The 26,863-nt window shown below is 47.0% G+C and overlaps 1 protein-coding gene across 4 annotated transcripts in view; it reads right to left on the bottom strand.

The window, feature by feature from the left end:
* Nucleotides 1-2,077: 2,077 nt before the first annotated feature.
* Atp8b2 (ATPase phospholipid transporting 8B2) overlaps nucleotides 2,078-26,863 on the bottom strand; it is a 32,545-nt gene continuing 7,759 nt past the window's right edge. For 3 of the 4 annotated variants that reach the window (XM_090340890.1, XM_090340891.1, XM_090340888.1), the window contains 19 exons: nucleotides 25,028-25,186; nucleotides 24,477-24,565; nucleotides 21,262-21,458; nucleotides 16,580-16,788; nucleotides 15,194-15,237; nucleotides 13,916-14,081; nucleotides 13,608-13,796; nucleotides 13,346-13,461; nucleotides 11,441-11,605; nucleotides 11,246-11,357; nucleotides 11,000-11,105; nucleotides 10,722-10,866; nucleotides 9,999-10,182; nucleotides 9,622-9,845; nucleotides 8,699-8,782; nucleotides 8,166-8,411; nucleotides 7,883-8,021; nucleotides 4,259-4,389; nucleotides 2,078-4,037 (listed from right to left, as the gene is read on the bottom strand). In XM_090340890.1, coding sequence (XP_090197016.1) covers nucleotides 3,759-4,037; nucleotides 4,259-4,389; nucleotides 7,883-8,021; nucleotides 8,166-8,411; nucleotides 8,699-8,782; nucleotides 9,622-9,845; nucleotides 9,999-10,182; nucleotides 10,722-10,866; nucleotides 11,000-11,105; nucleotides 11,246-11,357; nucleotides 11,441-11,605; nucleotides 13,346-13,461; nucleotides 13,608-13,796; nucleotides 13,916-14,081; nucleotides 15,194-15,237; nucleotides 16,580-16,788; nucleotides 21,262-21,458; nucleotides 24,477-24,565; nucleotides 25,028-25,186 — 2,984 coding nt within the window. In that variant the 3' untranslated portion in view covers nucleotides 2,078-3,758. The remainder of the gene's footprint in view (nucleotides 4,038-4,258; nucleotides 4,390-7,882; nucleotides 8,022-8,165; nucleotides 8,412-8,698; nucleotides 8,783-9,621; nucleotides 9,846-9,998; nucleotides 10,183-10,721; nucleotides 10,867-10,999; nucleotides 11,106-11,245; nucleotides 11,358-11,440; nucleotides 11,606-13,345; nucleotides 13,462-13,607; nucleotides 13,797-13,915; nucleotides 14,082-15,193; nucleotides 15,238-16,579; nucleotides 16,789-21,261; nucleotides 21,459-24,476; nucleotides 24,566-25,027; nucleotides 25,187-26,863) is intronic. The other variant, XM_090340889.1, reaches the window with a different exon arrangement.

The following is a 26,863-nucleotide window of genomic DNA, read 5'->3' on the forward strand; positions in this document are numbered from 1 at the left end:
TAGACTTTCAGTCGAACTGGAGAATAAGGGCTCGGAGGAAGGGGTGAGCTGTAGACTGTGTAGTATACCTGTAGTCCCAGCACTCTAGATGGAGGTAGATACAGGAAGATCATTTAAGCTCATGAATTAAAGGAAACATCATGAGACTCCCCATCTGAAAAAGAAAGGGCAGGAAGTGGCATAGAGAAAAGGGAGGAGGCCAGACATGGTGGCTCACACTTCAGATCCTAGCTACTCAGGATGCTGAGATCTGAGGATAACGGTTCAAAGCCAGCCTAGTACTAGAGACTGTGAGACTCTTATCTCCAATTAACCACTATAAAACCAGAAGTGGCATTGTGTCTCAAGGGGTAAGATGGTAGTTTTGCACTGAAGAGCTCAGGGACAATGCCTGGCCCAGGGGGAGGCCTTGAGCTGAAGAGCTCAGAGATAGTGCCAGGCCCAGAATTCAAGCCCCATGACCTACAAAAAGCAAGCACGCAAGCAAGCAAGCACGCAAAGAAAGAAAGAGGGAGGGAGGGAAGGAAGGAGAAAGGAAGGAAGGAAGGAAGGAAGGAAGGAAGGAAGGAAGGAAGGAAGGAAAGGAAGGAAAGGAAGGAAGAAGGAAAAAGGAGGAGGCTAGTGTGCTGGGAGCACAAAAGGTAGGAGAATAGAAGGACTGAACAGTCAGATCTTGGATGACACAATGTCAGAGACAGAGCTACTCCATGGTGGTACCATGGACAGGCATTCCCTCATCCCTCATTGAAGGTGAATACCCCAAGAATCAAGGCAGCAGAGGAAGAAAGCAAGGACCTCAGATGAACTTGGAACCCACAGTTAGAGAAGAGACACCGGGACTGTGGCGGGACCTACGCATATTAAGATACTAAGATGAAGAAGATGCTCAGAACAAGGCCCATCGGTCTACCTTGAGTTCATACAGGGAAGGAATCAGGTCGAGGGAATACCTGTGGCAAGGAGGGGAAAAGTGAGCTGACTAGAAGATGACTCAGGAGGAATGTTTATCCAAAGAGGAAAGAAACCATTGCTGGAAGTAGCCGTGACAGCAAACATAATGCTGGCCCTGCTTCTCAGTATCTATAATAGGATCAGATGGCTCCAGCTGAGAACGTTCTGACATTGGTGGCTCATGCCCGTAACTCTAGTTACTCAGGAGGCTGAGATCTGAGGATCACAGTTTGAGCCGAAACACACACACACACACACACACACCACTGATCTTATCCTTTGGCCTTACCCCAGAGTTTATCATCTGCTTGTAATCTTCTATTTCTGAGAAAAAAAAGAAAAAAGGCAGGCTTATCCCATGTCAGAACAGGTAGGTAGGGACTGAGTAAGAAACCAGCCTGGGGTAGGTTGATGTTATTGCCACAGCTGTGCTTCTTCTCCCGTCCATCACCACGGCGGGGCCCAGCTCTGAGACTAGGGTCTTCCATCCCCTGGTCTACTTCAACCTTCTGCAGTCTGCAGGAAGCTTTGACGCCAGGAGGCTGCTGTCATCAAAAGGGAAGTGGGGCAAAGAGCTGATGAGTCAGACCTGGAATTCTAGCTACTCGGGAGGATAAGATCTGAAGGTCAAGGTTTGAAGCCAGCCCAGGAAGAAAAATCTTTTGAGACTTTTATCACCAACTAAGCGTAAACAAGGCAGAAATAGAGCTGTGGCTCAAGTGTGTGACATCCTTGAGGACAAAAATCCCAACAAGAGAGCACAACAAGAGAGCACAAGGCCCTGAGTTCAAACCCTAGTACTGGCAACAAAAGAAAAGGAAGATTTGAGGAAAAACACCCTAAAACACTCATTTGGTATTTTCCCTTCATATTCCCATGTTTCCCAGCACGAGTAGATCTGTGTTTGGAAGATGAGCTGGTTCAAAATCCTAAGCACCCAAAATCAGTATGGCTGACATACACAGCCTGACAGACGGGACGCAGGTATGCCAAAGGAGGACGTGCAGCCCCTCCAGACTCCCTCCACCTCTCCCACACCCACCCATTCAATCCCATCATGAGCTCGTTTCTGTCAACCTTTAACATTAGTCTAGGCTAAACATCAGAAAAGAGACACTTTACACACTTCTCAGAAATTGGAATTTTATAAAAAGGCATTTTTCTTTTATATCCATAAAATGATATAATTTTTGCAAGTATAGAAATGTGTCATAAATTATACAGAATGTTCCTTAATTACAGCTCAATGCAACTTGGTACTTTCTTCCCTCCCTAAAAAATGAGAGAGAACCAAAAAAATAATATATATATATATAGCTGTATATATATATTTATATATTTATATAATATAGACAAACCAAATATGAAAAAAAATCATTTCCTCTTTGGTATAAAAATCAGACTCTCACCTTGAGAGACACACAAACATACATGATATTGGGTTTGTAAACTGTGTGGCCAAAAGGGATTTCCCTGACTACACCCTCATCCCCCACTCCACACCCACCCCACTGCAGCCTGGCTCCAGCTTCCACTCCTCTCCTACTCCACCCCAAATACCAGAAAAGGACTCTTCCAAAGGCTAATTAGGTAACTTGAGAAGTGCCTGACGCAGGGCACAGACAGCTCCACAGCAGTGTGGCAGATGGAGAAAAAGGACAAGCTGTGCCCAGGCTCCAGTGGAGTCCTGTGCAGATCAAGCTGGGCACTCTTGACCTAAGCCTGGTTTTGCCTTCCTCCCAGGGGCTGGGCCCAGGGGAGAAGGGGTACAGGGCCCTGATCACTGGGAAAAGGAGCAGAGGCCAGTGTTTCCTTCCCCTTCAGTTCCCATCTCAGGGTCCTGGGGTATAGGTGCATGAAGGTACCAGATAAGGAAGGGGAAGGGAAGTAGTAGGGAGGAAGTCTGCTAATGAATTTAGGACTAAAATGTAAGAAAACGACTTCTTTTTTTTTTTGCTCAAGTAGAACTTAATTTCAGACTCAGCTTAGCTCACTGAGAATGATGTGGATACTTTTCCAGCCAATACAAGCAGAGCTTCTGGAGTCTGAGAATTGCTCTGTGTACCTTGGGGAGGGGCCCCGCTCTACTCTCAAGGTGAGAAAGGCATTAAGACCTCTGTATTCTCCAAATCCCTCTAGCTGACCATTCCTCCCCCTCTGGTCAGTCCCAAGGGGGCACTAGTGGCTGGAGGGAAGTAGCTCCTCCCAAACCACTCCAGCAGGAAGGGGCATCCCAGTGTGTGCTCTCCTCTACCCAGGAGAGTTAAGACACCAATCACAACATAAAAGTCACATACATGCCTCCTCCACTTGCCAAATTTAAAAAAGAAAAAAAAAAAAAAAAGGACAAAACCGAACTGGACACAAACACAAGGAGACGCACACAAGGTGAGGGGCTCAGAGGCCCCAGCAGGTCTCTGGCTTCCTGGCATGATACATTCTTTCAGAATTCGGGAAAGGGGCACTAAATCCCCTCTAGGGAACAAGAGTAAAAAAATATAGAGATTATCATCATCTCCCTGTGGGCTACCAACAGGACAGGGCAGGGGCAGACCCAACTTCAGGTTGTTTTTGGTTTTGGTTCCACATCTGATCCCCCACTGGGGCTACTGCCCACTGCCTGAGCCCCTGCCGGGCCCCTGAGGTGCACTCCCCACTTCCCCAGGCTGGTGGGACCAGCGGGACAGAGTCCACCAGGGAGACAGGCGGCAAGGAATGAGGACCAGCAGTCCCAAAGTGCTGTTCCCTTGGCAACCTGCCAGGGCCCTGTGCTCTGGTCATGGGCACAGGGCACCCAGTGCACGTCTTCACCCTTTGAGGGGCTTGTCAGCCCCACCACTGGGGCTGCTCGCACTGTCACTTTTCTTTCTTCGCAGGCTCTCGATCCAGCTGCTGCTGGAGCGGGTGGTGAAGCTGGAGAGAGCCAGGGAACTGAGCCGCATGTTCTTGCCCGACATAATGAGCTCCCCGAAGCCCTCCTGGTGCGAGAAGGCGTAGCCCGAGCGCCGGGAGCCAGTACGGCCCACCCTCCGCATGCAGCGGTGCTGTGCTTTCTGCTTCTTCTTCACCAGCTGAGTGTATCGAACCTGGGGAATGGGGGGAGCTTTGTCAGCATGGCAGTGTCAGACATCACCGTGGAGAAGGGACCCTGAGCACCAGGACAGGCAGCCCCAAGGCATGGCATGCCTCGGAAGAACATCAACACCCTGAGCAGTTATAACACAACCCAGAAACAGCCGCTCAGTGTTCAAGCCAGACAGGCTTGCTTGACAGTCACTGTCCCAAGAGGAACAGCCAAGCTTCTTACCGTGTCAGAGAGGTCCGGCTTCAAGTTGAGCCTGAGGAACCGAAAAGCAACCACAGGCATGATGCAGACCACAGTGGTGAGCATGATGGTGAGCCAGACGGTGGGCTGGGCCAAGGTGTTCTGGGCATTCCCTGGCGGGGAGGATGTAGCAGGAGTCATGAAGTGACTGGAGGCTAGCCCCTGACTTCCCCATTCCTACTTCTGACAATTCCACCTCCCCAACCTCAAAACCTAAGTCATTTCTGCCTTCCTTATTTTCTCCGCCCACCCCTTCCCCAAATGTCTATCTTCAAACTCAGCCCTGGCCCTAAATAGTCCCCCACACTCCTTAGGTGACATCTCTGCTCAACATCCAACATGCACTTCACATCTCCACCTCAAATCTGCTGTGACTTTCCCAGCTCAGGAGTGCTACCACACCAAGTTGCTCTGACGTCATTCTCCACTCCTCTTTCCTCCTCTGTTGGCTCACTTTCAGTCTACCTGGGAAACTCCATCATTCTCACTTGATCACAGCTATGGACGCCTATACTTTATTCCACAAAACAGTGGAAGTGATACATCAAAAACAAATTGCCAGGTGCTAGTGGTTCACACCTGTAACCCTAGCTACTCAGAAGGTTGAGATCTGAGGATCCTGTTTTGAAGCCAACTGGGGCAGGAAAGTCTGTGAGACTCTTACCCCCAATAAACTATTCAGAAAAAGCCAGAAGTGGCACTGTGGCTCAAGTGGTAGAGCACTATCCTTGGGCACAAACAGGCCCAGGAATAGCACTCAGGCCCTGAGTTCTAGCCCCAGGACCGAACACATTCTTTCTCAAAGCTTTCCAATGAGTTCCTAATACATTTAGATGAAATTCAAAATATGGGGGAGGGGAGCTTAAGTGCAAAACATATATAAGATCCTGGGTTCAATCTCCAAACCCAAACCAAGAAAAAAACAGTAGAATTCAGTTTTGGGTTTTTTTTGTTGTTTGTTTGTTTGCCGGTCCTGGGGCTTGAACTCAGGGCCTGAGCACTATTCTTGGGCTTTCTCAACACTAGAGCTCTACCACTTAAGCCAGAACCACTTTCAGCTTTTGACATGTATGTGGTACAAAGGAATCAAACCGGGGTCTTTGTGCTGTCTACCACTAGGTCAAACTCCCAGCCTGAATTCAAAGTTCTTAATCTCAGTTATAAAGGCTTAGTCTAGGGTAAATTTTCATCCTCTGTTGTCCTTCCCCTTCTACCAGCTTCTGGTACAAAGGCCTCTCTGAAAGCCTTGGCCTAAGGCCTTGCATTGCTTTTTCTTCTGGTGGATTCTTCTTTCCCAGAGAACTTTGCTGATTACTCTACCCCCTCCCTACACTTCTGCTTCCTTTCCTACAGATTTCAAATTCCAATAGGAAACCTGGCAGAGGAGTAGGGAGGGGATAATCGTGGCCAGAACATGCTTGGCCTCTAGCCCTGTTTTCTTTTTGCTGATTTTTGTCTTTTTGCCAGTCCTAGGGCTTGAACTCAGGGTCTGGGCACTGTGGAACCACAGTGACACTTGCAGCTTTTTCTGTTTATGTGGTACTAATGAACCCAGGGCTTCATGCATGCTAAGCAAGCATTCTACACTAAGCTACTTTTCCAGCCCCGTTTCTTAGCTTTTTTGCTCAATGTTAGTGTTCTACCACTTGAAACATAGCTCCACTCCTGGTTTTTGGGTGATGAATTGGAGGTAAAAAGTCTCATGGACTTTCTTGCTCAGGCTGGCTTCGAGCTTAAATCCTCAGATAATATCAGCCTCTGAAGTAGCTAAGATTACAGACATGAGTTACCAGCACCCAGCCTATGATGTTTTTCATAGAACAAATAGTTCTATTATATCTCACACATTTTAACTTCATCTTTACATCAGACCTTACAAATTCCTTGTCTCTCTCATAAAATCCAGAAGGAAAGCATTTTTCCCGTTACATTAATTATTGTATCCCTAGCTACTAGAATAATGGGTGACATACACTACGTGCTCAGAGGATGCCCACTGGATGAATGAACCAGCAGATCTGAAGCAAATGCCAAGGCCTGTGAGGCAGATCATTACAATCAATCCCTCTCTTCCATGCCCCGGCCACCCTGGGATCAGTTCAGAATAGCCTCTCAATCCCTGCAATAGCTTCCTCACTAACTACTTATCAGCTTCACTTCATCTTTCTAAAGAAATCTTTTTTTTTTGTCAGTTATAGGGCTTGAGCTCAGAGACTGGGCACTGTCCTTGGACACTTTTGCTCAAGGCCAGTACTCTGCCACTTGAGCCACAGCACCACTCCTGGCTTTTTCTGAGTATGTGGTACCTCGGAATCAAACCTGGAGCTTTGTGCATGCTAGGCAAGCTACCCCTAGGCTATGATCCCAGCCCCTAAAGAAATCTTTTGCAGCCAGGTATGTTGGCTCACACCTGTAGTCCTAGCTACTCAAGAGGCTGAGATCTGAGGCTATTGGTTCAAAGCCAGCGCAGGCACTAAAGTCCATGAGACTCTTATCTCCAATTAACCACTAGAAAACCAGAAGTGGCTCTGTGGCTCCAGAGGCAGGGCAGTAGTCTTGACTGAAGAGCTCAGGGACAATGCCCAGACACAGAGTCCAAGCCCCATGACCACCAAGAAAAAAAGAAATCTTTTGCAGGCCAGGAGTTTGCCCTAATAGTAGAGTGCTTACCTAGCATGCATGAAGACCTGGGTTTGATTCCTTGGTACAAGAAAGAAGGAAAGAGGGGCCGGGAGTTTGGCCTAGTGGTTAAAGTGCTTGCCTAGCATGCATGAAGACCCGGGTTCGATTCCTTGGTACCACATACATAGAAAAAAGCCAGAAGTGGTGCTGAGGCTCAAGTGGTAGAGCACTAGCCTTGAGAAAGTCCAAGGACAGTGCTCAGGCCCTGAGCTCAAGCCCAGGACTGGCAAGAAAGAAGAAAGAGAGAGAGAGAGAAAGAGAGAAAGAAAGAGAGGGAGAGAGGGAGGGAGAGAGGGAGGGAGGGAGGAAGGAAGGAAGGAAGGAAGGAAGAAAGGAAGGGAAGAAAGAAGGAAAAAAGGGAAGGAAGGAAGGAAGAAAGAAAGAGAGGGAGAGAGGGAGGGAGGGAGGGAGGGAAAAAGGAAGGAAGGAAGGAAGGAAGGAAGGAAGGAAGGAAGGAAGAGAAAGCAAGCAAGCAATCTTTTGCAGCCTTCCTTCTCTAAATAAATGAAGACCCCTGGCAAAGCAAAATAAAGCTGGTAGCCTAGCAGAAATTTTGAAGGCTCACCTTCCTGGCCTCTCTCCACTTCCTCAGGGTGGTTCTTGATGGAGCATTCTCCATTTCCCCAGAAAATGGCCTTTCCACACTTCTGACTCCATTCACAGCAGCCTCCTCGACAGACTATCGCTGCCCACCCCACTGGCAGTATCTTGATAACCACGAAGCCTGACAGCCCTGACCACCCAAGACCTGGCAGGACCATTCATCCCTTTCACGGAAGTGAAAGTTCTTTGGTGGCAGTATCTGAGTCAGTTACGCCTTGACATCCCCCCAACACCTTGCAGAGTGCCTGGCACATATTGATAAATGCTTGTGATATGCACGCTGGCTGACTACCATGCTAGCCCTAGAACACAGGGACTTACCCACAAACCGGAACTGGTTTGGAAACATGTCAAAGAGCCCGTTGCTGTGCATGGCAAAGAGGATGGCAAAATAAACAGCAAGGCTGCCCCAGATGAAGAAGTGGTTGATAGCAGTCCAATAGCCTGTATCCAGCCCAATCTGCAAAAGTAATGGTCAACAGTAAAAGCACCCCAGAGAGACAGTGTCCCTCCTCCAGAAACAGACCTACAAAGCTTCGGGCAGCCCTACAGATAAAGGGTTCCCTCTTTCCAGAGGAAAAGGTGGCTCCTAGCAGCCTCATACCTGCACACTGACCACAATAACCAGTGAGGTGGCCACTGTAACTGCAAAGGACTGGTAGTCGGCCAGCTGTGTGCCATCATCCCGTGTGGCCTCAGCAAATACGCCGTAGGGGATGAAGAACATGAGCACAGAGGTATAGATGCCCTGGGCAATGCAAATGAAGAACTCTCGTTTGTTGAAAAGGAGGTTCAGCTGGCCTGGTTCATACAGCTTAGGGTACTCCATGCTCCGCTGCTCTGGAACATCCTGTGAAGAGCAGGACAGAAGAGGCCTTAGGAATTGATCCTCTTTCCCAAAGTCTTTAACAGTGAGAACTAGCCTAAAGCAGCTTCTCCCAGTCAATCTATGTTCATTACCCCAGGACTTATGGGTTCTGCAGCTGACATAAGAGCCTTCCCACCCCTCCTCTAAATGAACTACAATGTTGGGGACCATGAGCACTGGCACAAGTGCCATGCACCCACTGCATCAGTCTGACACACTTTTTCAACAATGTTCTCCCCTTCCTGCCTTGTCTTCTAGCTCCCCCATACCTGATCAAAGACTCCCATGGCCAGAACCGGGAGGGAGGTATACACGATGTTATAGAGAGTGATGAAATACTGGTCATACACAGTCTAGAAGAGAACAGAGGACAAGGGAAGAATGAACGTGCAACCACAAATTAGTCACAGGGGAACACAGATATAACATCTAAGGATTATTTCTTTCCCCTTCTGGTCCTAGCATTTTTTTCATTTTTGTTTTGTTTGTTTTGGTTTGAACTCAGGGCCTTAATGTTCAGCCAGCATTCAAACACTTGAGCCACATCTCCAGCCCTACTTTTTGCTGGTGATTTTGGAGACAGTCTCACAGACTTTTCTGTATAGGCTGACTGTGAACTTTGATCATCCCAATTTTAGCCTCATGCATAGGTAGAATTAGAGGCATAAGCCACCCAGCATTTCAGGGCTTTCCTTTTTCCTTTCTTTTTTTTTTTTTTTTGAGACAAGGTCTCCTATGTATCCTTGGCTGAGGTAGAACTCAGGATGGACTCGGTGAACCTCCTCCTGCTTCAGCCTCTCCAAGAACTGGGGTGACAGGCTTACATCACCACACCAGCAAATAATTTTCTTGAGTTCCCTCTCTATTATCAACGAACATCTAAAAATAAATGCACTAAAGAACGGGGTAATGAACAGGCAGTATGACCTCCACCCTTAAAGAGCTTATAAAGGGGCCGGGAGTTTGGCCTAGTGGTAGATGCTTGCCTAGCTGCATGAAGAGCTGGGTTTGATTCCTTGATACCACAGACACAGAAAAAGCCAGAAGTGGTAGAGCACTAGCCTTGAGAAAGCCCAAGGACAATGCTCAGGCCCTGAGTTCAAGCCCAAGGTCTGGCCAAAAAAAAAAAAAAAGAGAGAGAGAGAGAGACAGAGAGAGACAGAGCTTACAAAGGTACAAGAACATTTGCTACCTGGGCTGAGAAGCCGCAGAAGAATCCAAACCAAAAGTGGACCATGGTAAAAGCGAAGTTCTTATAGAAGAAATAGCAGAGGAACTTGCACATGCGCAGGTAGGACCAGCGACCATGCACCAACAGGAGGCGCTGCAGGAACTTGAACTGAGAGAAGGAGTAATCCGAGGCCAGGACAGCCTGGATCCCTTCCTGCCCACTGATGCCCACACCAATGTGAGCTGCTGCAGAGACAGAGATGATAAGAAGGTGAAGATGGTCCACATACTTCAGAGTTGCCCCTCCTCCGAATTACAGTCCCCTTCCCCTGGTCCAGAGACTACAGTGGCAGTGCTGTTGCTCCTACCCAACCTACACACCTGTAAGTGAACACTCACTTTTGATCATGCTGACATCATTTGCCCCATCCCCAATAGCAAGGGTCACAGCCTTTTTATACTTCTTAACCAGTTCCACCACTTGTGCCTTCTGCAAGGGGGTCACCCGACAGCAGATAACAGCTTTGCAGGCACACGCTGTCTCTAGAAACTCCAGCTCCATGTCTGCTTCCAGTGCATGGGCCTAGAACACAGAGACATGAGAGACTTGGCACCTCTGTTCTTTTGGGGTTTGTTTGTTTGTTTTTTGTGGGTCATGGGGCTTGAACGAGGTCTGGGCACTGTCCCTGAGCTCTTCAACTCAAGGCTACCTTCCCTACCCCTAGGCCTGGGCGTTATCTCTGAGCTCTTTAGGTCAAGGCTACCACTCTACCCTAAAGCCAAGTCCCACTTCCCTTTTTTAGAGGTTAATCAGAGATAAGAATCTCAGGTCCTTTTGTGTCTGGGCTGGCTTTGAACCTTGATCCTCAGATCTCAGCCTCCTGAGTAGCAACCAGCTACCTCTGTTCTCTTGAGGATCACAGCTATAAGATGGAAGAGTTAGCCAGGCACGGTGGCTCATGCCTGTAATCCTAGCTACTCAGGCAGTAGTCTTGAGTTGAAGAGCTCAGGGACAGGGCCCAGGCTGAGTTCAAGCCCCATGACTCACCAAAAAAAAAGCCATTCTGAAAGAAACACTGTGGAGGGGGAGGAGACTGTCCAAGTTAAGGATGGCACCCTTACCAGGCTGTGACCATTGATGACCAGGGCATACTCCCCAGCAACAGCCTCCAGGACAGAAGTGAGCTTGGAAGAAGAAAGCTTCTCCTGATAGGTAAAGCCATTGCCCACAGTGCGAGATGAGTCCACCATCTTCTCCCGGGCTTTCCTATGAAGGGGAATGAAATTGTCAGGGTCTCAAAAACAGGAGCAATGAGGTAAGACTGGAGCCTTGGCAGGGTCCAGAAACCTCTGAACAGGCTCTGGGTGCAGCGAACAGCTTCTTCCTCCCCCTCGTTTACCTGAGCTCTTCTCGCACCTCCAGCACAGTGTGGCCCGTGACTACAAACACCTCTGTCATGTCATCTGTTAACATCTTGCAGGAATAGCCAATGTTCACAGCCGTCTCTACCAAGAGAGAACGCAGGAGCTACGGGCAGGTATCCAACAAGGTCAGTGCACTCTCCCTCCAGGTGGCATGGCTCCACACAAGAATCCGACACGACTACTGCACACATGCCATTTCCTCTGCCCTGCTAAGCGCTCACCTTGCTTGTCTCCAGTTAACACCCAAATCTTGATATTAGCCAGTGTCAGCAGGGCGATGGTCTCTGGAACCCCCTGCTGAAGCTTGTCCTCAATAGCTGTTGCACCCAGCAGCTGAAACGACCATAAATGCTCATGGAACCAGAGTGGCAGGCACTGGCCCTTCTTGCCCACCCTTAGCCTATCGGTGCCCTCACCATCATGTCATTCTCAACCTCCTCATAGATGCTAGCCAACCGGTCTTCCCGGCTGTCCTGGGCCAGGCTGGCTTGCAGCCGTCTCTCAGCCCATTCCTCATAGTACTCTTCATCTAGATCCTTATAGGCCAGCACCAGGGTCCTCAGACCTTCACCTGCATATTCCTGGGGGCAGAGCAGAGAAAGCCATACATGAGTAAGTCCAGAGAGCTAACGATGTATAACATGAGGACCATAATTAAAAGTTGTATATATGCGTATTTGGTTATTAAAAAAAGATGAGGGGCTGGGGTGGGGGGAGGGAAATGAGGATCAAGTCACGAGAACAGGTATCAATGTATGTGAAGTAATGCACCATCTATCTGGTGAATATAATGTAACCCTTCTATTAATTACAGTAAAAAATAAATGAAAAAAAACTTTTAAGTTGCTTTAAAAAAAAAAAAAGCAGGATATCAGTGGCTCATGCTTGTAATCTGGGATACTCAGGAGGCTGAGATCTAAGGATCACAGAAGCCAGCCTAGGCAGGAAGTCTGTGAGACTTTATCTCCAATCAACCACTAAAAAGCCAGAAATAGAGCAGTGGCCCCAATAGCAGAGCACCAACCTTGAGCAAAAAAAAAGGCTCATTCATGGGGCTAAGAGTTTAGCCTAGTGGTAAAGTGCTGGCCTAGCATGCACAAAGACTGGAGTTTGATTCCTCAGTACCACATATATAGAAAAAGCTGGAAATGGTGCTATGGCTCAAGTGGTAGAGCTCTAGCCTTGAGAAATCCCAAGGACAGTGCTCAGGACCGGAGTTTAGTCCCCAGAACTGACAAAAAAAAAAGAGGTTCATGCCACTAGCACAACAATGTTAATTGCAGCACTATTTACCACAGAAAAAAATATGGAACCAACCAACTCAGATACCCCTCAGTAGATCAAGAAGATGTGGTACTTATACACAATGGAATTCTATGCAGCCATCAGAAAGAATGACATTGCCTCATTTGTAAGGAAATAGAAAGACTTGGAAAAAATCATATTAAGTGAAGTAAGCCAGACCCAAAGGAACATAGGCTCAATGGTTTCCCTCATTTATAATAATTACTACACATCTAGGACTTTCCTAGCAGAGGATTACAATAGCTCAAAACCTAGGTATAGGGGCCAGGAGTTTGGCCTAGTGGTAGAGTGCTTGCCTAGCATGCATGAAGACCCAGGTTCGATTCCTCGGTACCACATACATAGGAAAAAGCTGGAAGTGGTGCTGAGGCTCAAGTGGTAGAGCTCTAGCCTTGAGAAAGTCCAAGGACAGTGCTCAGGCCCTGAGCTCAAGCCCAGGACTGGCAAAAAACAAACAAACAAAAAAAACCTAGGTATATAAGGTCATCTAGGATGAGACTAAATGAAAGGATCTCTAGAACACGGAAACAAGAGCTTTATCTTGTGTGACTGTTGTTCTTAATGTACTGTTATTTCTCTTCTCTTTTTTTGCCCCTTTGGTTAATCTCATATTGTTTCTTTATCAGACTCTGTTACCTGGTATATTGTTTACAAGGTTAGTTGTTTATTTGAAATAGGAAAGGGAAGGAGGGAAAACAAGATGACTGGGAGGGGGTAAGGGGAGGGATAAGGGGACAAAAACATGAGAAAGGGTATCAATGTGTGAAAAGTAATACACCTACTACCTGGCGAATGTAACTGTAATCTCTCTATATATTATCCCAAGAATAAAAAATAAAAGAAAAATAAAATTAGAAAAAAAAAAGGCCCATGGCCAGCACCCAGGCTCTAAGTTCAAGTTCAAGTCCTAGGACTGGTACTGGCACATGCACATAAACACTAAGTAAAGCTTATCTTTATTCCCACTACTATAAGCCACAACAGCACTAGGCCAGCCCTCCTTTCCCCACACCTACATTAAGGTGGTCAGTTGTGCTGGTGAGTAGCGCCTGGGTGGAGTGATGGAGTCGGTCAAGTAGGATAGTGTCGGCACCTTTGCAGTAGAGACGGATCTTCCCCTCTGGATTCCGCACTATGAATGGGACAGGGGAAGAAAAGTGCAGAACTATTCAGGCAGGAAGATTCCAAAATGAAACCCATCAACAAGAGCTTTCGGATAGCTCACCCTGCAGGCCTATGCATCCCCACCCCCCCCTCCGCTCACCACCTTGGCCTCACCTATGACTGACATGCGCTTGCGGATATTGTTGAAGTCCAGGATGGCCAGGAGCTGGTAGGTGATGGCTGTGCCCATCTCATGGACCGTGATGGTTTTGGGGGTACGAGAGCGAAACACAAAGCCAAAGTTCCTGGCTGCAGTGACCAGGGCCCCCTCATCGGGGGACTGGGCCTTGTAATACAGCTCTCCTGGGGGGAAGATCACGTGTGGTGTGAGTGGCCACACATTTCACCCAGGAAGTCCGGCTAAGCAGACTCAAGAGCACAAATTAGGCTGAGACAGAGCGCAAACTAGCTCCTCAGCTCACCTTCGTTCTTTTCTTCTGACATGACAGTATGACAAAGGGAAAGAAGGCGGAAGAACTCATGTGTGTGTGGATCGCCCATCTTGACAGCCTCCAAGAGATTTGGGTCCCAAAATAAGAACTTCTTGTCAGCCAGAGGATTAAAAGAGAAGTCAACGGGTTCAGGCCTCTGGAATGGGTAAGAAGAAAAAGTTAGGCTGTCAGGCTATATCCTAGGAAAGGGGTTATCCCGTCCCTCCTTCCACTCAGTGGAAGCTATCCCTGTCCAAGATTCTGACAACTGTGAGCCTCAAAATATCATATTCTTTTATTTTTCTTTTGAAGACAGGGTATTGTTATGTAATTCAGGTAAGTCTGAAAATGGCTATATAGCCCAGGCTAGCCTGTCTCAGAAGTACTAGGATTACAAATATGTGCTACCATGCTCAGCAAAAAATACCATGGTAGCCCAACAAAACTTTCTAGTTCTGCTGGGTGAGGTGGCTCACGCCTATAATCTTAGCTACTCCAGAGGCTGAGATCTGAGGATTGAGATTCAAAGCCAGCTCAAAGCCAGCCAGAAAACCAGAAGTAGCACTGTGGCTAAAGAGCTCAGTGATAGCACCCAGGCCCAGAGTCTAAGCTCCATGACCATCAACAACAACAAAAAACTTCCTAGTTCTTTTTTTTTTTTTTTTTTTTAGTGCTGATCTTAAGACTTGAACTCAGAGCCTGGATGCTGTCCCTTAACTTTGTCAGTCGAGGCTAGCACTCTACCACTTAAGCCACACCTCCATTTCCTACTCTTTGGTGGTTAATTGGAGGTAAGAGTTTCATAGAACTTTCTGCCCAGGTTGGCTTCAAACTGCAACCCTCAGATCTCAGCCTGTTTTGTAGCTAGAATTACAGGCATAGAGCCACTGGCAACTTGCAAAACTTCCCACTTTTGTTTATCCTTAAAGTATCCATCTTTCTTTTTTCTTTTTTTTCCAGTCCTGGGCTTAGGCTCAGGGCTTGAGCACTGTCCTTGGACTTTCTCAAGGCTAGCACTCTACCACTTGAGCCTCAGCACCAGTTCCGGCTTTTTGCTATGTATGTGGGGTACCAAGGAATTAAACCCGGGTCTTCGTACATGCTAGGCAAGCACTCTACCACTAGGCCAAACTCCCGGCCCCAAGTATCCATCTTTCTAACAAGCAGCTGCCATTTCCTGCCCAGGTAGGAACTCTAACATCAACTGTTACTGGTCAGGCACCCTATGTTTGACTGGCACATGGAGTAATTAAGAACACTAGATCTTACCGTTCCCAATTCAGCTTTGTGTCCCAAGACATCAAACACGTCACCTACACACAGTCAAGACAGAAGGAGAAGCAACATCAGAGTCAGATAACTCCAGAATGTGAGGAAAGCCTCCAACACACACACCTTACAGGCATTTAGAACCCCGAGGCCTGTCAACTGGACATCACCTACACTCACACTGCCAGCCCCTAGATCCCAGAACCCAAGTCTCTAGCCACCAAAAAGTCAGGGCGCCACTGCTCCCTACTGCCACCCCACCCCCTCTCAGCAGCTCTCCCTCAGGGCAACTCCAATCCTTTACCTCCCTGTCAGAGCTCTCAGCCTTCCTCTGGGCCTAGCTGTCAACATAGCCTCATGTCATGGCCATGCCGTCCAGGTTAGTGCAGAAAGCAGTTAAGAGAGGGGCTCACACCTGCACAAAAGCCAGCCCACACACGCTGTGCCCCGAGCTACCCCTACAGCTCAGCCACAGGCCACTGCAGCAGGGCCACACTGGCAAGACCATGGGCACATTCCAGAGACTCACAAAGACCCCGAGCAGCAACAAGAGGAGAGTCTGGCACTCCATGGGGCAGCCAAGGATGCCCGAGGCCAGTGTCTTGGGGTTCACTTCAAAGAGCCAAGGAGTGCCCTTGGTGCTGGAGCTGAGACCAGGGCAAGGGCATGAGGGAGGATGAGGGGAGGACAAAGTGAGGACAGCTTTCAGGCCCAGGATACTCAAGACCCCTTCAAGGTCCCTCAGACCTAAGTAGGAAAGAAATAATACCCAATGTCAAGCTGGGCATAGTGGTACACACCTACAATGCCAGCATTTGGGTAGCTGAGGCAAGATTGTTAATTCGTGGCTAACCTGGGCTACATAGTAAAAGCCTTTCTTCAAAGGCAGGAGCAAAAAAAAGGTGGGCAATGGTGGCTCACACCTATACTCCTAACTACTTATGAGGCTGAGATATGAGAATATAGGTTCAAAGCCAGACCAGGCAGGAAAGTCCTTGAGACTCTTACCTCCAATTAACCACCAAAAGCCACAAATGGAGCTATGGCTCAAGTGGTAGAGTGGTAGCCTAGAGCTAAAAAAATGATGGGCACACTGGGCCGGGAGTTTGGTCTAATAGTAGAGTGCTTGCCTAGCATACACTAAGGTTCAATTCCTTGGTACCACATACATAGAAAAGGCAGGAAGTGATGCTGTGTCTCAAGTGGTAGAGCTCTAGCCTTGAGAAGCCAAGGAGGCTAGCCAAAAAAAAAAAAAAGATAGGCACAGTGCCCATAGCCCTGAAGTTCAAGCCCCAGTATTGACACCAGGAAAAGAAAAAAAAAGTCAAGACAACTGTCCTTCCAGTAGACAGATGGGAGCCCCAGCCCCCTGTGACACTGCTGTACCGTAGCTGCGGCCATTGATGGAGCATTTGTTGAAGACCATGATGTTCTGGGTGAGGGTGCCTGTTTTGTCGGAGAAGATGTACTCCACCTGGCCCAGCTCCTCATTGAGCGTGGTGGTACGGGCCTCTGCGGGTGTCCGCTTCTTCATGCAGAACATTTTCTTGTCCCAGTTGATGAAGTAGCTGTGGCCCAGCCGGATGACTTCCACACTACACGGGACAGGAGGGGAGGCTTAGGATATGAGGGGAGGATAGGCCCCACCCACATGGACCTTGACTGCAGGCCCTCCACCTGGGGAGAAACAAAAATGGAGAAGACACCTGGGCACAGGAACCTGGGTGGGTACAAGCAAGGAGAGCCTGCAGGTGCAGCGCTGTGGACAGCGAGCAAATGAACTCCCAACCCAACCCACCTAATACTCTCCAGGCAAAAAGGTGCACAGGGCCTGGGCAGGCGGGACAGACAACACAGGCAGAGGAGAAAAGGAACTGTAGACAAGGCACTCAACCAGCTCTTACCTCAGGACTAAATACAGAAACCATGCAGAGAAAAACAAGAGAAAGTACAAAGTGAGAGGGGAAAAAGAAAAAGACAGAGAGAGAGAGAGAAATAGTAAGGGTGCTGTGTGCACTGCAACCACACAGATGCCACCTCAAAAGGGACATGCTGTGGGATAAAATCAAGAAGGCCGGATGCTGTGGCTCCCGCCTATAATCCTGGCTACTCAGGAGGCTGAGATATGAGGATCAAGGTTTAAAGCCAGCCCGGGAATAAAAAGGACCTGAGACTCTTATCTCCAATTAATCTCTAGAAAATGGGAAGTGGGGCTTGACTCAAGGGTAGGGCAGCAGCCTTGAGCTATAGAGCTCAGGGACAATGCCCAGGCCAGAGTTCAAGCCCCATGACCCACCCACCCACCCCCAAAAAAAAATGCCTGGCATCCCCTCTCCTAATGCCAACTCAGGCTGAGCACACTCCTTCCTCTCTGTGCTGGGACTTCATAACCCTGACTACAGCAAAGTGGTGGTGCTGACTCCAAAAAGGAGAAAGGCAAGGAAATGGTGCTTTCTTTGCTTCTTTGCTAATCATCCCTTTTAGATATGGACGTTAGTGTTCCCAGTAAGGGCTCTGTAATTTGGTCCAGAACAGTCAAGCAATTGGCCTTATCTGCTAACCTGCTTCTGATGGGGCTGAGGCTCTTGCCAGAATCCTACAATGAGGCAAAACACACCACAACTGGAAAAGTCATCATGGCATTTCCCTATGCAACTTATCAACCCTTCTCTCAACCTCCTACACACACACACACACACACACACACACACACACACACACGCACACGTACACGCACACACACTGTAACCTGATGAGGCTCAAAGATAACTTTCTTAGGCTGCTACCAAAGACTTCCAGTGAACTTAGGAACTTAGATACAAAACAAGGACAGCAAAGCCCTAAACTGGGAAAAATAGCTGTAAGCAAGAAAAATGTAAATAATGTTGAACCAATTACAAATACTGCTACCTCCCAATGTCTGTGATTGTTTTTTCTTCATATATTCATAAAGCACTTCTTGAAGAACATTATAGGTTGAGCAGGTGTGCTGTAGTACACCTATAATTCTGACTACACAGGAGGTAAAGATCATGAGCTGAATTCAGCTTGAACAAGTTATCAAGATACTATCTCAGCTAACAAGGTAGGTATGGTAGTTTGCATCTGCTACCCTAGCTACAAGGGACATCACAGGTAAAGAAGATCAAGGAGGACCGGGAGTTTGGCCTAGTGGTAGAGTGCTTGCCTACCATGCACAAAGACTTGGGTTCGATTCCTCAGAAGCACATACACAGAAAAAGCCAGAAGTGGTGCTGTGGCTCAAGTGACAGAACACTAGCCTGGAACATAAAGTGTCCAAGGACAGTGCCCAGGCCCTGAATTCAAGCCCCAGGACTGGCAAAAAAAAAAAAAAGCTGAAGATGATCAAGGTCCAGGATGGCTATGAGCAAAATAATGTAAGACCCATGAAAAACAACTAAAGCAAAATAAACGTTGAAACAAGGTGTGGGTGGTTCTTGCCTGCAATCCTAACTTCCCAAGAAGCTGAGCTCTAACGTCCAAAGCCAGCCTGGGTAAGAAAATCCATGAAACTCTTATCTCCAATTAATTACTAAAAAGCCAGAAGTAGAAGTATGTCTCAAATGAAAGGGTTCCAACCTTGAGTGAAAAGGCTAAGGAGGGCTGGGAGTTTGGCCTAGTGGTAGAGTGCTTGCCTAGCATGCATGAAGCCCTGGGTTTGATTCCTCAGTACCACATACATAGAAAAAGCCAGAAATGGTGATATGGCTCAAGTGGCAGAATGCTAGCCTTGAGGAAAAAGCCTAACGACAGTGCTCAGGCCCTGATTTCAAGCCCCAGGACTGGAGAAAAAAAAAAAAAAAAAAGCTAAGGGAAGAATAGTGAGGCTTGAATTCAAGCATAGCCTAATGGTAGAGTGCTTGCCTAGAATGCATGAAGCGCTGGATTTGATTCCTCAGTACCACATACATAGAAAAAGGCAGAAGTAGCACAGTGGATCAAGTGGTAGAGCACTAGCCTTGAGCAAAAAAGTGTCCAAGGACAGTGCCCAAGCCCCGAGTTCAAGTCCCAAGACTGGCAAAATAATAATAATTTTTTAAAGTCACAGGCTTATTTTTTTTTTTTTTTTTTGGTGAGGGGGTCGATTGTGGGACTTGAACTCTGGGCCTAGGCATTGTCCCTGAGCTCTTCAGCTCAAAGTTACTATCCTACCCTTGAGCCACAGCACCACTTCTGGTTTTCTAGTGGTTGACTGGAGATAAGAGTCTCAAATTCTTTAGTGCCCAGGTTGGCTTTAAACCTTGATCCTCAGATCTCAGCCTCCTGAGTAGCTAGGATTACAGGCGTGAGCCATGGCGCCTGGCTTCACAAGCTTTTATCTCACATGCAAGGCACTATGTATGAAAGTTTCTTCTACGTTCTTCCTTCCTTACTTTCCTCCTCCCTGTCCCTTCATCCTAACTAACTAGATGTCTTTATTGTTACCACTGTCTATACTTCAAACACACTAGATATCCTGTTGGCACATGCACCACTGCCAGTCAACACTTCCTAAAATTGCCATTAGCCTTTCGCGCGCGCACACACACATGCATGCGTGCGTGCGTGCGTGCGTGCGTGCGTGCATGCGTCTGGAGATCTACTGACTTGAGCCACAGCTTCACTTCTGACTTTTTGTTGGAATCATATGGACTTTTTCCCCCCAGGCAGGCTTTGAATATGGATTCTCAGATCTCAGCCTAGGAGTAGCTAGGATTACAGGTGGGAGGCACTAGGAGCTGGCCAGTGTAGTTTTTTTTTTTTTCTCCTCGTTAGAGAGTCATTAAGATTTGTCTGCCCAGATAGCCTTGAACTGAAGATCTCAGGGACAGCACCCAGGCCAAGTTCAAGCCCTATGACCCACCCCTCCCCCAAAAAATAGATCTATTCTTAATTTTTTCCTCAATACTCATTTCCTCAGTGCTTATACTAATTTTACATTCTCACCAACACTGCATAAGTTTTTTTTAGTTTTCCTAAACTTTATAGCCAATATTTTTCTTTTTTTCCATCCTTCCCTCCTCCCTCCCTCCCTCTCTTCCTTCTTTCTTCCTCCCTTCTTTTCCTTCTCTCCCCTGCTCTTCCCTCCCCTTCATTTCCTCCTCTTTTCCCCTCAGTGATAGCCATGGCCACTGTGGTGAAATGAAATTACAGTGAAGATTTGGTGTACCTTGGCTTTAATGCTAGAGATGGTGAATATTTATTTGCAAATTATTGACCTTCTGTACTTCTGACAACAATCTACTCATGTGTTCTATTTTTAATCTGATCTAATCATTTATTAATTTTTGAGCTGTTTATATTTTATGGGTATTATTTTCTTATCAAATAAATAGCTGACAAAGACAAAAAAAAGATTTGTCTGCCCAGACTGACTCTAAACCATGATTCTCAGATCTCAACTGACAGGACTAAGACACCCAGCTGGTAGAACCAGTTCTAAAGTATTTGTTCCCATTTTGTTTTCTTTCCCTCTTTCTCTTCTTTCTCTCTCTTTCCTTCCCTTCGCCCCCCCATCCAGACCCATTTTGCTTTATAATGTGCTTAGATTTTTCTTCCTCTATTAGACTTACGCTCCTAATAGGAAGGAGAACCATTCCTAATTCATCTTTTATATTCCAGAGGACCTACTACAATACTTTGCACAGAACAAGCATGTAATAAATGTGCTGAGTGGGGCCAGGAGCATGGCCTAGTGGTAGAGTGCCTGCCTAGGGCATACATGAAGCCCTGGGTTTGATTCCTCGGTACCACATACTCAGAAAAGAGCCGGAAGTGGTGCTGTGGCTCCAGTGGTAGAGCACTAGACTTGAGGAAAGCCCAAGGACAGCGCTCAACCCTGAGTTCAAGCCCCAGGACTGGCAAAAAAAAAAAAATGTGATGAGTAAATCAATATGGTTTTTGCTCTAATACAGGCCCAAAGTACCAGTCCACTGTAGCAAAACAAAAACAAAAACAAAAAAACAGAAAGTTCACAGTATAACAAGAAGACTACACATTCCCTCTCAAGGATTTCACCTTTACAGAAACATCTGCTAAGAAGACTCCCAGACAGAAAAAGCACATACCTGACATACAGTGAAATGGGCACGACGGTGTTGAGGATGATGATATAGGACCAGAAGGAGAGGAAGCCAGAAAAAAAGGCACTGTCCACCGCCTCATCCCAGGGCAGGTAGACCTGGAAGCGCGTCCCAACCTCGTGTTCCCAAATGGCATTGCCAATGGCCAGGATCACCCCCATACAGACCAGGAATCCAAAAATCTGAGGAAGAAGAACAAGCAGAGCTAGGCAGAGGCTAAGGAAGCCTTCAAAACCAAGCTCGTCACCGAAGGCAAGTACTACTGGGATCAGAAATCTTTAAAAGCTCAGGCATCCATGAACTTGGCAGTTTGCTCTATTAGGAAGTGATCAGAACTGGTGACAGCTTCTCTTCATGTGCCAATGACTCTCACTAATTTTCTCATCTGTAGAATGGGGAATTTGAAAGAGCTGTCTTTCAACCTAGAACCCTCAACAGTCTTCAAAGATGGTAAGAGAGGGATTACTTTCCACATATCAGAAAACCTTGTGCTTTTACATAGACAAAGCATCTAGAAGCCAACAAAAATAGGCCATCATACTGGAATGTCTTTATTCAGCTTGCCTTTTTGTCAGTTGTGGGGCTTGAACTCAAGACATAGGCACTGTCTCTTAAGCTCTTTTGTTCCAGATTAGTCCTCCATCACTTTGAGCCATGGTTCTACTTCTGTTTTTTAAGTACTTAATTGGGGGGTAAGCATCTCACAGGGACTTCTTTCAGGATGGCTTTAAACCATGATCCTCAGATCTCAGCCTACTGAGTATTACAGACATGAGCCACTGGCACCTGGCCAGATTGTCTTTTTTTTTTGCCAATCCTGGGCTTGGGCTTAGGGCCTGAGCACTGTCCCTAGATTTTCTCAAGGCTAGGGCTCTACCACTTGAGCCACAGCACCACTTCTGGCTTTTTGCTATGTATGTGGTACCAAGGAATCGAACCCAGGTCTTCATGCATGCTAGGCAAGCACTCTACCACTAGGCCAAACTCCTGGCCCCCAGATTGTCATTTTTTTTAACCAGGGAAACTTACTATATTTGTTTGCCTAGAAATTTGCTATAAATACAAATTTCTTGGTTAGTCAAGAAAAAAAAAAGGGGGGGGGGGCCAGGTGTGGTGGCACTTGCCTGTAATCTCAGAATTTAGGAGGCTGAGACAGGCAGAGCTCAAGTTATAGGCCAGCTCAAATGCCTATGGACATAGCATAGCAAGACTCTACTGCAAAACAAAGAAAAAGAAAACAACTGAGACCACTGTCTAGGTTCAGACATCTATTCTAAAGTTGCTTTTTTTTTTTTTTTTTTTTTTGCCAGTCCTGGGCTTGAGCTCAGGGCCTGAGCACTGTCCTTGGACTTTCTCAAGGCTAGAGCTCTACCACTTGAGCCTCAGCACCACTTCCGGCTTTTTTCTATGTATGTGGTACCGAGGAATCGAACCTGGGTCTTCGTGCATGCTAGGCAAGCACTTTAACCACTAGGCCAAACTCCCGGCCCCCTAAAGTTGCTTTTAAACTGGGCACCAGTGGCTCATGCCTGTAATCCTAGCCACAAAGGAGGCTAAGATCTAAAGATCAAAGCCATCCTAGGCAGGGAAGTCTGTAACACTCTTCCCTCCAATTAACCATCAGAGGGCTGGGAATGTGGCCTAGTGGTAGAGTGCTTGCATGAAGTTCTAGGTTCGATTCCTCAGTACCACATACACGAAAAAGCATGAAGTAGCACTGTGGCTCAAGTGATATAGTGCTAGCCTTGAGCAAAAGAAGCTCAGGGATAGTGTCTAGACCCTGAGTTCAAGTCCCAGAACAGCAGAGAGAGAGAGAGAGAGAGAGAGAGAGAGAGAGAGAGAGAGAGAGAGAGAGAGAGAGAGAGAGAGAGAGAGAGAGAGAAAATGAAAATGAGAAGTGGCGCTGTGGCTCGAAATAATAGAGTGATAGTCTCGAGCAAAAAGAGCTCAGAGGGCTGGGAGTTTGGCCTAGTGGTAGAGTGCTTGCCTAGCTTGCATGAAGACCGGTTCGATTCCTCAGTACCACATACATAGAAAAAAAAAAAAAAGTCAGAAACGGTGCTGAGGCTCAAGTAGTAGAGTTCTAGCCTTAGGAAAGTCCAAGGACAGTGCTCAGGCCCTGAGCTCAAGTCCAGGACTGCCAAAAAAAAAAGACCTCAGAAACAGCACCCAGGCTCCAAGGTCAAGCCCCATGGGCTGGGAGTTTGTAGAGTGCTTGCCTAGCATGCATGCATGAAGACCCAGGTTGGATTCCTCAGTACCACATACATAGAAAAAAGCCAAAAGTGGTGCTGAGGCTCAAGTGGTAGAGCTCGAGCCTTGAGAAAGCCCAAGGACAGTGTTCAGGCCCTGAGCCCAAGCCCAGGACTGTCAAAAAACAAAAACAAAAAACAAGGTCAAGCCCCATGTCCAACAAAAAAAACAATAAAATTAAAACAAATGAATGAAGTTGCCTTTGCTGTTGAACTTCAAATAAATCAGGAGCCAGCAGGATACCCAATGACCACCAGGGGGCAGGACGAGCCCTTACAAGACAGACCTAACTGCTATTGCTCCCTCAAGCTACGTTTCTGAGAATTCTTTAAAGCCAAAGCGGAAACTGTCTCAGCAGTAGCTGGCCCCAGCCTTAGTAAGCTGGCATGTAGAGGGGCAAACAGTAGGCAGAAGGGGAGCAGAAATGGGAGGGAAAGTCTAACAAGGAGCTCCAATTTCTAGCCAAACAAGAGAAGGATTCAGGAACTGCCAAACTGTAAACTGAAACTTCTCCTTTGGGAACCTTCATCCTTGGAAGTTGGGGGGAAAGACCCTGCTAACTATCTTCCAAATGGAAATTTTTCTTTGAATTCCCTTTCCATCTCTATGAAGGCCTCCTTGTCCCTGGCAAAGGCAAACAGAAGGTCATGTGATGTACTAAGTCATCATCTTAACAGGAACCAGGAGAAAGGATGATTTGTTTCAGCTTTCTTTGAGTTGTTGATTTTATGCACATTCATAAGGTAGGTGTGTGTCTGTATGTGTGTTTAAATAACATCTTCCAAGTCTATAAGGAGCCTGAAATAAATGCGGCCTTTGAGAAGCTTCCTTGAATAACCAGTAGTTTAAAAGACAAACCTGAAGCCTCATTATTGAGCAGGAGAGAGCAATGCAAGCAAAGGGAATCACTCAGGGAAGGGCCAAGGAAAAAGACACGGGAAACTTACCCAGAGCACCAGTGTATTCATCAGGCGATCAATACTTGTCCTCTTGAACTTTGTCCTGCCACTGTTCTGCATCAGCTTGGTGTCAGGACCTAGAAAAGATTGGGAAGTCAAATAGCAAATCTGCCTGTTGTCTTCTGCTCTCATCCCAGTGTAGAATGAAAACAGTCAGTGGACAAGAGGCTGCATTCCAGGCTGAAGATTTTTCACCTGACCTTGCCTACCAGCCCAACCAACTTTGCCCCATACTGTTTTTTTTTTTTGGTGGGTCATGGGGCTTGAACTCTGGGCCTAGGCACCATCCCTGAGCTCTTCAGCTCAAAGCTACCGCCCTACCCCTAGAGTCACAGCCCCACTTCCTTTTCTAGTGATTAATTGGAGATAAAGAGTCTCACAGTCTTATGTGCCCTAGCTGGCTTTGAACCATGATCCTCAGATCTCAGCCTCCTGTGTAGTTAGGATTACAGGAGTGAGCCACTGTGCCCAGCATCTTTTGAACTCTTAACTCCCCACATGTCTATTACTCTTCTTTCACTGGATGCTCAGAAGCTCACCTGCAAAGATGACTAGTCCGAAGCACCACTCGGTGTTTCGCAACACACAACCCCGCAGGAGCATGTTCTGGTTACTCAGGGGAAATTTGTTGTCTTTCCAGTAGAGGGTTCCACTGAATTTGTCTAGCTTGTTGTTGGGTGGTTCACAGATTACTTCACCTGAATGGGAAATGGAGTACCACTGCTTAAGGTCTCAAAATCTAATCTTCAGCTCAACAGTTGACTGACATAAGATAATAAAACAGAAGCAGCAGCTGAGGGGGGCGGGAAATAAGGACTATGAGCACATCTATACACTGTGGAAGCAGTGTATAGGAAGCAGGATAACTGTTCAGTTAAAAGATAAAACAGTAGGCTAAGTATACAGGTACATAGCTCTAATCTCAGCACTCAGAGGCTAAGGTATGAGAATAATGGGTTTTGAGGCCAGGATGGGCTACACAAACAGATCTTATATCAAAAAACTAAACAGGGGCAAGGAGCGTAGCCTAGTGGCAGAGTACTCCCCCAGCATGCACAAAGCCATGGGTTTGATTCCTCAGCACCACATACTCAGAAAAAGCCAGAAGTGGTGCTATGGCTCAAGTGACAGAGAGCTACTCTTGCGCAAAGTAAGTGTCCAAGGACAGTGCCCAAGCCCTGAGTTCAAGCCCCAGGACTGGCAAAAAAAAAAACAAAAAACAAACAAAAAAAAAACCCAGACCAGATGGCTCACACTTATCATCTTAGCTACTCAAGAAGCTGAGATATGAAAATCATATTTCAAAGCCAGCCCAGGGAAGAAAGTCACTGAGATTCCTATCTTCAACTAACCATCAAAAAGCCAAAAGTGTGGGGTTTGGGACTTAGCTCAGAGGAAGGAGCCCTTGCCTGGCAAGTGCAAGGCCCTGGTTTGGTCCTCAGCTCTGAAAAAAAAAAAAAAAGCCAAAAGTGTGGGCTGGGGGTTTTGCCTAGTGGTAGAGTGCTTGCCTAGCATGTATGAAGACCCAGGTTCAATTCCTTGGTACTACATACTTATAGAAAAGCTGGAAGTGGTGCTGTGGCTCAAGTGGTAAAGCAGTAGCTCTGAGAAAGCCCAAGGACATTACTCATGCCCTGAGTACAAGCCCCAGGACTGGAGAAAAAAAAAAGCTAAAAGTGGGGCCAGGAGTTTGGGCTAGTAGTATAGTACTTGCCTAGCATGCACAAAGACCCAGTTCAATTCCTCGGTAACACATACATAGAAAAAGCCAGAAGTGGTGCTGTGGCTTAAGTGATAGAGATCTAGATTTGAAAAAGCTAAAGGACATTGCCCAGGCCCTGAGTTCAAGTTCTAGGACTAGCCAAGAAAGAAAAAAAAAGCCAGAAGTGGAGAAGGGGAGCTGTGGCTCAAATGTTAGAGCACTCACTACCCTTGAGCACAAAAGCTCAGATACAGTGCCTCCAAGCCCATAGATCAAGCTCCAGGACTGGCACCAGAAAAAAAAAAAGAACACTTTTTTTTTTTGGTCGGTCATGCGACTTGTACTCTGGGCCTAGGTGCTGTCCCTGAGCTCTTCAGTTCAAGGCTACCATCCTACCCCTTGAGCTACCATTTTCTGGTGATTACTTGGAGATAAGAGTCTCATAGACTTTAGTGCACAAACTGGCTTTGAATGGTGAACCTCAGATCTCAGCCTCCTGAGTAGCTAGGATTACAGGTAAGAGCCACTGCACCCAGCACTTAAGACATATTTAATAGGTAAAGGGGTGCGGGGGGAGGTACAAGCTAGAGAGACACTGATCAAACAGAGTCACATTTACTTATGTTCAGACATAAGAATATGCTGGGGTCCAGGAGTTTGGCCTAGTGGTGGA

This window comes from Megascapheus bottae, chromosome 10 (genome assembly GCF_031878675.1).
Source record: "Megascapheus bottae isolate mThoBot1 chromosome 10, mThoBot2.hap1, whole genome shotgun sequence".
Classification (NCBI taxonomy): Eukaryota; Metazoa; Chordata; class Mammalia; order Rodentia; family Geomyidae; genus Megascapheus; species Megascapheus bottae.